Below are 11,562 nucleotides of genomic sequence, written 5' to 3' on the forward strand. Positions count from 1 at the left end.
CTATTATAATAATGAAGTAAACAAATTGTTCCCAAATTTTAGGTCGGTGGAAGATGAAAATGTGAGGGGCGGGCGGTCACTTGGTGATTCCCAAAAGTCAAATTCATTTTTAAACTATTAGATTTTCAATATTTTATTCATAACCTACAAAAAAAAGTTACATAAAAAAACAACATGCAAACAAAAAGCCACCAGCCTTCTGATTTTTTTTGTGACCCCTGGGGTGATTATGTTATATTAAAGATACAGCACATTGATTTTATGGCACCAGGTTAAACTTTGACATCTTTATAGCACTAACATACTTTAATAATAAATACAGGCAACTGAAAATGAAGGATGGTCTTTAAGTGGTGTTCTTCCCAATTAAATGATGAATATACTTGGCCTATTGGTATGTGTGCGCCATTATTTATTTATAACCACCTTAGAGGATAATGGGTGTTGCGAGTCACTGGCATTTATTTTGGTGGTCATGGGCTGAAAAGTTTGGAAGCCCTGAATTAAACCATAAGGTAAAGGGGAATCAAACTTTAATGCAATAACACCCAAACAGTGTGAAGTGTAGAGGAAAGAGTAACCACACAGTGAAGTCGTAAGGAACGTTTTAATGGAAGTACAAACAAAAAAGCATACAAAATCATCTTCAAATGATCACCTAGGTCAGACCATTCAAAACACTTCTCTGCCCAAAGAGCATAAAATTACATTCCAAGCATTTAGGCAGGATGAAACCATTACTACCCATTAAGCACAGATATCTTAAGTAAAAAAGGATACTCAGAACACTATGAGGGGGCATTTTAAAAAGACTTTGGGGGGCCAAAAAAAAAACAAACAAAAAAAAAAAAAAAACACCTCCATCGTTGTTTCCCATCATCCTTCCTAGTCTGTTAAAGAGCGGGCACAAACACATTTTTTCTGACAACGCTGGGCTTGAACACTTCTCACTTCCGACCATTGGATCGTGAACGACTGAAAAGAGACGAGAAAATGTTCTGTGAACAGATCTGTAAATAATTCAGCTATGCCATTACACTACTCACAAGTGGAAACCAACCTGCGTGATCCTGAGAAAGACCTTGAAGGTTTATAGTTTCTATCTCGAGACAAAGACCTCTCTCTTCTCCTCTCTCTGGAAAGGGACCTATAAAAGCCAAGTAAATACAAGTGAAAGTGTGTTAGTCATAAGATGAAACAAGAGGGCAAATTAAGAACCATAAATAAAAATAGTCAGAGAAACTGCTTATGGTGTTGACAAAACCTGTGAAGCCCAAAGTATACTTTGTTTTATTTTTAATGCATATGCAAAGGTCTGCAACGTGGTGGACAAATTTCCCCAAAATAATGTGGATAACCTGGTTTTTGCAATTGCAAATAGTTTAGTCTTGTAAATACACACAATTCTTTTCAAGTCATGTTGACCCAATCCCAATTATATTTTGTACTTCTTTCTATTGGCCCTTGAAACAGATTGTGAAGAAATCTACCCCCAAGAAATGGGACGGCACTACAACACATCATCATTAGTCATCGCGATCTCCTGCTTCATATGAGAACGACGGTGGTGACTGCTGTAGTTATTCCAGTTGCATTATTTTTTTTGGTATTTATCTTCAGGAAATCAACAACATGTTATCATAATGATAAAATGTGGCAATACGATCATAACGGTACTGTGCATTTACACAGTGGCCATATTCATCAACGTAAACTCAAGAAAACAATATTAACATATTACCAGACACTGTGAAAAGGTCATTCACAGCCACTTTTCTGACAGGGCATTCAAGTGTCAGATGTGAAAGTATGTTGCAGAACTACTATACAGGAGCTATCATTATCGATTATAGATAGCGAAATTGCGGTTTTTACTGTAGCGTTTTTTTTTTTAAACACTATTGTGGTTATGAAATGTATTAAAACATTCAGATAATTCAAAATAAAAACATAAAAATTCAGAATAATGACAAACAGTAATTTGTGCATCTCACTTCTGTGTGCAGCCATGCTGCCATAATCTGGGAAATTTTCTTACCCATTTGTTTGGAGTGTAGTCCTGAAAAATCTCAGTTTCAAGGGCTATCTAGCCCTTCCCCTTAGCCCTACGCCTTCAAGCTAAAAGAATTGGGACACCTACCCCTTCACGAGGGGTAAGAGCTAAGTGGTAGAATTGGGCCGTTAACATCCTGTATGTGTGTGAATTAATTACATTTTCAAAGGCAGTGCGTTTTTCTGTGCGTGTATGCTGACATGTCTTAAAAAAAAATAAAAAATAAAAATAATAACAAACTATATTTGGGCTCTACAAAAAAAATAAAAAAATAGACAAGCAACTCACCTGCTCCGACTACGGCTAAAGCTCCTCCTGGGAGACCTAGATGTACATTTAAGAAATACTGACAAATCAGGGGTCAATATTGTCAAATACTTTTGTCACATGCAGCGCCACGCAATGACAGAACCCATTTTCTGAACAAAAACTCGTTATTCAATCACGGTCATTAAGCCCAATATGGGCACAGCAATTTTTAAATCTATCCGAGCTGGCTCTTCTCAATCAGCCATTTATTTGCCAAGCCTTTGATCAAAAACGTTCAGTATGAATACTACTGAAACGCAGAGGGCTGTTAAAAAATTATTAATAAAGAAAAAATTCCTCTTTGAATACTGTAATACATACTACATCTCGATAAAAAGTTGTACCTCAAAACCACCAAATAAATTAAATTCAATGTCATTAAGCGGAGGAAAAGGCGTTAACTTACTAACAAGCTAGTTATGATGCAGTGAAGCTGAGTGCTGGTCAGGAGGGCGAAATTTGCGGGGAGATTTTGCCAGATGGTTGCTAGATGTTAACAGCTATACAGTAGGTGGCTGAAGATGTCAGTTAGATGAGGACTGCTGAGGGTATGTTGTCATGTAGACATTTGGGGAGGGGGCATAAGACCCGTCGATTGGTTGTAAATGTGGCGTGGTTGGTTTTGCCGATCAGGTTAACGTTGGAGGAGGTGAAGGAGCCTGAGAGAGGCATGCTCAGGAACCAATGGGCTGGTGGCCATGCTTGGATCATGTGAGCTGATTGGTGTACGCTGGTCACATGATGGTGAAAGAGGGCTAGTTGACTGACTCAGAGGTAGATGAGTAGAGGCTTGGTGATGTCTCTGAAAGGGGGGGTGGGGTGGTCAGCTTCATTATTATAAATAGAAAAATTACAGAAAAGCCAAACAATGAGAAGACTCTTTGGAAACCTGTGACTACAACTCAACTTAATGAATATTCCTGACCAAAAACTTAATGCGCTCATTAGAAGAGAACATCAGTGAGGGGAAATGAAGCATTGATTTACCAATACAAATGCTGATAACTGATTAGGGCAAATACAAATTTAGTATTTTTTTTGGAAAATTTGGCCAATTTTATGAACAAAAATTAGGGCTGTCAGGATCATTCTGCCCATAACTGAGCTTGTGGTGGAAGGGTATAATGACCAAGACATCTAGACTAATCTGAAAAAAAGAAGAAACTGTACCGGCGTCTTGCAGTTGGGCTGCGGCGTCTATAATCTTCACCACGTCTATATTCGTCACGTGGCCGGCGACTCCAAGAAGGAGGTGGTCCTCGAAACCTTGAACGTTTCTCACCATTGGACATTTCAACTCGCACCCGACAACCGCAAAGTGTTCTGAAATCAGATAAACACAGGATTATAAAAACACTTTGCATGCAGTCCAACCACTCAGTAAACAAACAAACAAGCTACACTATTGTGATGCATATAAACTGCCAATTTGGTTATTTTTGTATTTTATTTGTTAGATTTTAATACTTTACAGCGTTCCTCTTTCCAATTAAATAAAAATTATATATATATATATATATATATATATATATATATATATATATATATATATATATATATATATATATATATATATATATATATATTTTTTTTTTTTTTTTTTTTTTTTTTTTTTAAGAATTTAAATTTGTTTTGCTCAAGGGCTGTCATTTCAAAAGCCACATAACAGAAAAACATTTTAGTTAATTTATTATTGTACGGTTCTAATTTATTTTTTCAAATTTAGGTTTCATTTTTATTTTGAAGTCTAATATTATGGTTAAAAGAAATTTCAAAAAGAATGTTGAACAATTTAAATCACGAAACTTCCATTTATTAAGCATTCAATAAAAATTTTGTAAAGTCTATCAAAAATGCTAGAGGTCTTTTAAAGGGACAGTTCACCCAAAAATGTAGGTTTACTCACCCTCTGATGGATCCAAACTATGAGTTTCTATATTCTGTTGAACACTAAATAAGATATTTTTAAAAAGCTGAAAACCTGTATCCATTGACTTCCATAGTAGGAAAAACAAATAATATGCGAGTCAATTAGGCATGGGCCGATATAAAATTATGATGGTATGATAAACTTATAAAAAAATTAAAAATAAATAAATTAAAAAAAAAACACGGTATTGTGGTTACTGCTCTGAAACATATGCTCTCTTCAAATGTTTATGTAAAAAAACTTTTCCCCGTTTGAACAATTTATATTTTTTCCGAGAAACATTTTAAAATGTTTGGAGCAGTAAACATGTCAGGATAAATAATTCAAATAAATCTTTGACTTCAGCTGTTTTCACTAAATTCAAAAACACTGATCTCTTTACAATTTAAAAGAAAACTAATGTATCTTTTCTGCTAGAGAAGTTGTCCTAAATAAAGAACTAAAACAAAGAAATTTTGCATATACTGCCGGAACGATATAGCAGAAAATTTTGGAGTCAATAGTTACAGGTTTTCAGCTTCCATATTTTGTGTTCAACAGAGGAAACTCAAACAGGTTTGAAATCAGCAAAGAGTAAGTCAACAACAAAATTTCCATTTTTGTGTGAATTATCTCTTTTAGCCTCTGATTAATCAGGAAAATTTAATCAGCATGACAATGAAATTTGAAACTTTCTTGCTGAATTTAGATAAATTATATACCTTCCATCCAGCTCCCTCACAGCATCAGTTGCATCTCTGGGGTCTTCAAACTCCACAAAAGCAAAGCCGGGAGGATTTCTGGCCACCCATACGCTTCTCAGTGGACCATAATAGCCAAACGCTCTCTCTAGTTCAGTCTTATTACCACTGTTGCCCAAATTTCCAACATAGACCTTACAGTCCAGTGGGCAGTCTCGGCTTAGGGAAGGATCTATAGAAGGGGAAAACGGATCAGATCTAAAATTATTTACAATATCCTGTATTAAAGTCTTTTTATGTCCACCAACTTATCTAAAAATTATAAAATAATCACATTTAGGGTGGATGCTAAAAGAAAATGGGATAAAGCCTTACCCCCCATGTCTTCAATTCCAAACTCAACTGAACACCTAAACAGCTGCAAGGAATAAAAACATATACAATAAACACGCAATTTAAACGAAGGGTCATAGCTGTGTTACTTTTAAAACATTCATTTCGTGGAACAAATAAACATACTAAAGAGAAAGAAATTATTTCTTGAAACAATGAGAACACTAACACTAGCGTTAGCATGCAACGCTGAATTACCCAATTGAGTTATGCGAATTAAAACACTTTAGACGAACAATATGAACATTAATCGATAGTAAAAGAGTTTGAAGTACGCAAATAATTTACATTTTTTATGTTTAAATGCTCTGAATACTGGTAATGTATTACTACTGCGTGCACTACCAAGCTAACAGGCTAATTTTAGCATTTGTAGGCCTGAACGCAACAGACACGCAAAAACATCGCATCAAACCGATTTAAATGAACAAATCAGACTACATTATTATTTGTTCGTACATTATACAGCTATTCGACGTGAGTAAATAATAAGGTTTATTCAACTTACCGGTATATGATTTGTGTGTGTTAGCTAAATGCAAAACGCACCTAACGCCTCGTTGCTTTCGCGCTAATAGAGGCCACGGGTTCTCGCGAGCAAATGTAAATGCAAAGCACTTCCGGTTATCTTCGAGCAAAGCTCCGAAATACATCGGAAGTACGCCAAAATGTCTGCTTTAAAGTGTTCATACACGCCAAACAGAGCAACATGTAAAGATAACAGATAGGTTAATTGATCAAATTACAGCGTCGACGTATTATGAAAGATGAATGAGATGACGACATTACCCTACATTTTATCTGTTGAACATGTCCAGGTCCTCTCAACATTGTTTTTACGAATTTAAATATATTTATACGTATATAAAGATACATATAGCATCCAGTGATATATGCATGCAGAAATATTTCATTAATGTATGTATAAATCACTTAAAATCACCCAACGTTTTAAGTAACTCTTAAAAATAAATGAAATATACATTTACATACATACATACATACACAAATATACATACGTTTAGGTTTAGACAAAAATAGATTTTTGATTAAATTAAACTGATTCATTTAATTTATATATATGTTTTAAATCACAAATGCTATTTTCTTAATCTGTAATATATGTGTAACTTTTTGGATTAGCAAAATGGGGTCATGGGAGTGTCAGATCCATTTAAGCTAAATCTTGGGGGCAATAGTTCAGTCTTGTTTTGAATTAAGCAAACACAGGTGGAGTTATGTAACAGCCTTGTATTCAAATAAAGAGCATTACGCTGGCTGGCTTTATTTTTGTCTCACTGGGAAGGTTGGTGAGTATGCATGTATGTTCTCACGCATCTATCTGCACTCCTCTGGGGTTGTTCCATTTATTTTGACTGCTGTTTTCTTGGGCAACTTCTAAACAAATGAGCATCCCTAGGAGAAAGTAATATGTATTTCCTCATTCTTATGATCCGTGTGTATTTCCATGCAAGACAATGTGAATTTGTGAGTTACCACACACAGCACAGAATGTTTTTTTCCGCCCAGATTAGTACTGCACATTCTGTTCTGTTTTGCTTCCTGATGACTGGTTAGCCTCCCATGAACCCGCCCTCTCACTCTCCATAAAAGCAACATATACATTAGCACTGAAGCACACACACTCTGTGGTTTGAATGGCTTTGTCTAAATGGTGATAAGCTACTTAGAGTCACGTACACACAATGAAATGACACAGATGCTAAATTACAGGGATTTAATGTAAAGTCAATTTTAATACACACAAGGTCAAACATTTTACAGTTAGAATACATTTCTATACATTTGTAGAAACCATTTATTTTGGAAAAAAAAGTATTTACAGTTTTTTTGGGGGGGACAAGAAAAAAGTCAGTTAAAGTATCATATAACTGGTCTAGTCTGAAATGTGGTTGGTGACATAAAATGTATATATCAGGCTTTTGTAAATGTTCTTTTAAGATTATTGCAAAATACCATTGGCTTACAGTGATAGGCGGTCACATTTTAGACTGAATTATGCAACTGTACTACCTGATAGATTACCGGAAGGTGTTCTGAGATGTCACACCTGTACTGTATATGTGACAGCCGTAGGCTCTATAAAAAAGAACAAATGATAATAATAATAATCTGAAGTCATTACTTGTCAAGCCAGTCACATGACTTTGGGATGCTTTTCATCAGTAGTATTGCTGTCATGCATTCATGGAATACTCAGATGACCTAATACATTAAAATCAGCTGTGACAAATATGCAAGTGCAAAATAACTTTATTTTTGAACTTACAGTGGGTAAAATAAGTATTGAAAACATTACCATTTGTTTAAAAATATATATTTCTAAAGGCACTGTTGACTTGAAATTTTCAACCAAAGTAATCCATACTGCATGGAAAAGCATGCTAAAAAGGCATGGAAAGCCCAGACAGCATCTGAAATCTCTCAGTAGTTAAAAAAAAATCCTGTCCGTCGTCATCCTAAATTAAAATGACCTGTTTGAGTCCCAACACCTACGTACCAGGATGATGGGGATGAAACCAGGGTGGATATTTCAGCAAGGCAATGACACAGCCAAGGAAACTCTCAAATTGGTTTCGGAAAATAAAATAAAGCAGATAGAATGGCCCACACAATCACCTGACTTAAATCCAATAGAAATTAAGGACTAAAAATCTGAGTAAATAGACAAGACCCACAGAACAATCAAGATTTGTAGACTCTGTTGAAGTCAGGGGAAAAAATCTCAATGCATGCAACAATTCTCCATACAAAAGGCACCTTAAGTTGTCATTACCAAAAATGCCTTTTGTACAAAGTATTAACTACATTTTAGTAATTCAGTCTCCTTGTGTCTCCTTTAGAAATAGTTACCAGGAAAAAACATGTGTTCAATACCTACCCGAAGTATGTCAAAAAATGAAGTATGTTAAAAAAGTATGTCCCAAAGTATGCCAAAAAACTTTTGCTCTACAGTATTTTAAAGTAAACAGAAGACATTTCATTTCTTTTCAGAGTATAATTCGAATTGTGATTTATGGAAAGGAGTGTCCACCCACTTTTCCCAGTAGTGCTGGTTCCAAAGGTATTTTAGGAAACAAGTACTGTCTCAGGTGTGTCTCAAAAATCCTAAAAATTGATATTAAATCATTTCAATTGGCCTCTGGTGGCAAGCTGCTGTACAGACCATAAACACCATCCTCTCCATGCAGAAAAATGGGATTAGCGAATTGCACATAAAATAAACATTTCCCTAGTACTGATGTGCGTACAAGTATTCATTTTCTAAAATGTGTCACAATTGTGTGATTATGATTGACTGTCGACTACGAAACTTCTGTGGAAGTTTGAGATGGATTTTCATTCCATGGCTAGAGTTTATGATTATTAGGTCTACAGCACACATTCTGGCTCAAAATTACATCATCGACATCATTCAAAAGATAACACTGGCCATATCTGCTTCACATTTCTACAGCTGAAGGATGTAGAGGGCTTTACTAATAACATTTTAAACAAAATGGATACTTGTATCACTCACTTTCCTTCGGCTTCATCCCTGTTTTATCAGGGGTCGCCACAGCAGGTTAAACTGCCTTAAACTACACTCACTGGCCACTTTTTTAGGTACACCTGTCCAACTGCTCGTTAACGCAAATTTCTAATCAGCCAATATTATGGCAGCAACTCGATGCATTTAGGCATATAGACATGGTCAAGACGATCTGCTGCAGTTCAAACCGAGCATCAGAATGGGGAAGAAAGGTGATTTAAGTGACTTTGAATGTTGCATGGTTGTTGGTGCTTGACGGGCTGAGTATTTCAGAAACTGCTGATCTACTGGGATTTTCATGCTCAACCATCTCTAGGGTTTACAGAGAATGGTCTGAAAAAGAGAAAATATCCTGTGAGTTCTGTGGGCTCAAATGCCTTATTGATGCCAGATTAGAGGAGAATGGCCAGACTGGTACCAGCTGATAGAAAGGCAACAGATAATGTAATCAGTGGCAAATAATCACTCATTACAACCGAAGTATGCAGAAGAGCTTCTCTGAATGCACAACACGTCCAACCTTAAGGCAGATGGGCTACAGCAGCAGAAGACCACACAGGGTGCCACTCCTGTCAGCTACAGCTAGAACAGTAAACTGAAGCTACAATTCACACAGGCTCACAAAAATTGGACAATAGAAGATTGGAAAAACGTTGCCTGGTCTGATGAGTCTCGATTTCTGCTGTAACATTTGGATGGTGGGGTCAGAATTTGTCGTCAACCACATAAAAGCATGGCTCCATCCTGCCTTGTATCAACGGTTCAAGCTGGTGGTGGTGGTGTAATGGTGTGGAGGATATTTTCCTGGCACACTTTGGGCCCATTAGTACCGACTGAGCATTTTGTCAACACCACAGCCTACCTGAGCAGTTCTGAAGGCAAAAGGGGGTCCAACCCAGTACTAGTAATGTGTATCCAATAAAGTGGCTGGTGAGTGTATATTATTACAGGAAAAAAAGAACAATCTGAGATTCAGAAATGACTGTGGATGTGTCATCCTTTTTTATTACAGTTTATGTACTCTTTTGTAATATGGACTTAGGCATGAGCCTGATAACCGGTTTTAAGGTTTACCACAATTTGGAGATGTCAAGGTTTTAAAAGCCGCTAAAATTTTCTGTTATACCGTTCCTAAGGTATATGTAGTTTTTTTTTTTTTTTTTGTAATTTTAAAATGTGCTTTTGAAACTAATGAAGTGAGCAGAAGTCAGGGATTTATTTTATTTATATAGCCTGACATGTTTATTTTTCCAAAATATTATAAATGTTTTCTAAAATAAAATGTATTTTGTTCAAAGGGGAAAGGGTGTTTTTTTTTAATCAGACATTTAAAAAATAACTTATTTTAGAGCAGTAATCACAATGCTGTGATACTGTGATATTTTTATCCAAGGTTATCATACCATAAGAAACTTATATCGGCCCATGCCTATATGAACAGAATGTTTTACTCATCTACTAATGTATATCTCACTTGATAAATCTGTTTTTTAAAAACCATGATGTGTGCTGCCATTATTTTTATTTTATTGGGAGTATTTTTCCCATAGATATAAAATGTTTTCATTAGCGCATTATGAGCCACGAAAGAAGCCAACACTCAAGAAGTGTAACAACTTGAAAACGAAATTCAGACAAAAAGATAAAAGTACAAGTTTAAGTATTTAACACATTTTCATAATAAATATATTAAATACAAATATTTATCAAAATGTATTTTCTTTGAGGTCATATAAGAATGACAATAAAGTAATCCAAAAAGCAATTTACTTGCTGTGATTGATTGGTGGTATTTTCTATACAGCATCATGCAAAGGATTTATTTCAACACAAATTTCCCTATTAAGCATAATTGTTTAATGTGAATAGTCTGACAAAAAACATTGATTAACAACCTTGGAACTTAAGACAGAGCTGTATTTTAGGCTTCTTCATAAATTTGTAAAAATAAATAAATAAATAAAATAAATCACAATGCAGAAAGTTTTACTTGTTGCACTCTATTCTCCACTACATTTACATTTGCAGGGTACCAACAGCTTGATCTCTCTTTAGGATATGTTTTTCACCAGGAATTTAGCAACTGATTTGTATGGGCTACATAATTTATTTATATGCATTATATCGGCATATAAAGATTTATATCTTTATAAGACGTTGTTACACTATGGAGAAAATGAACAGAAAAATGAACACTTCCAACTTGAACTCTAGTCATCACGGCTAACAATAACAGAATGCAAGAAATAAAACCACATAAACTGTACAATGTATAGAACCAGTTAAAGAAAAAGCGTGCATAACAAAACAATAGCTAAAACTTTTTACTTTCTTACCACTCGAAACACAACACATGAAATACATTTGGATCTTCCCAGAAAACAAAGGTAGTAACAAACTTATTACCTCTCGCATTTTCATATGTGAGAAGGTCCGTTCGGGTGAATAAACACACGGACGCATGCCATGTTAATTCCACTTCCCAGACGTTTGTATTAAATGTACCCAAGCTTCAGTCTAAAAACAGACGACGCGTGTGCGAAAGAGCAGGTTTGTCAAGTTCAGTACCACTTCTTACCTCCGCTGCGCCGATGAGTCAGTCAACAGAGCCTCTCCACCGCACGTGCCATTCTGAACTAGAACA

The 11,562-nt window shown here is 35.5% G+C and overlaps 1 protein-coding gene across 5 annotated transcripts; it reads right to left on the reverse strand.

The window, feature by feature from the left end:
* Window positions 1–593: 593 nt before the first annotated feature.
* srsf3a (serine and arginine rich splicing factor 3a) lies at window positions 594–11,556 on the reverse strand. Of its 5 annotated transcripts, none has more exons than XM_056460311.1 (8): window positions 11,325–11,479; window positions 7,400–7,465; window positions 5,348–5,390; window positions 4,994–5,204; window positions 3,533–3,685; window positions 2,342–2,377; window positions 1,061–1,147; window positions 594–975 (listed from the first exon to the last, which is right to left on the reverse strand). In XM_056460311.1, the coding sequence occupies exons 1-8, from the start codon at window positions 11,379–11,381 to the stop codon at window positions 948–950; spliced, it is 681 nt and encodes a 226-aa protein (XP_056316286.1). In that variant the 5' UTR covers window positions 11,382–11,479; the 3' UTR covers window positions 594–947. The 5 variants fall into 5 exon arrangements, 4 of the variants coding, with proteins under 4 accessions (XP_056316286.1, XP_056316289.1, XP_056316287.1 ...); XR_008837991.1 differs by lacking the exon at window positions 594–975 and adding an exon at window positions 2,769–3,164 and having other exon boundaries at window positions 1,093–1,147; window positions 11,325–11,482; XM_056460314.1 differs by lacking the exons at window positions 7,400–7,465; window positions 11,325–11,479 and adding an exon at window positions 11,497–11,556.
* Between the last annotated feature and the right edge of the window lie 6 nt (window positions 11,557–11,562).

The sequence above is a fragment of the Danio aesculapii genome, chromosome 6 (assembly GCF_903798145.1).
Source record: "Danio aesculapii chromosome 6, fDanAes4.1, whole genome shotgun sequence".
In the NCBI taxonomy this organism is placed as follows: domain Eukaryota; kingdom Metazoa; phylum Chordata; class Actinopteri; order Cypriniformes; family Danionidae; genus Danio; species Danio aesculapii.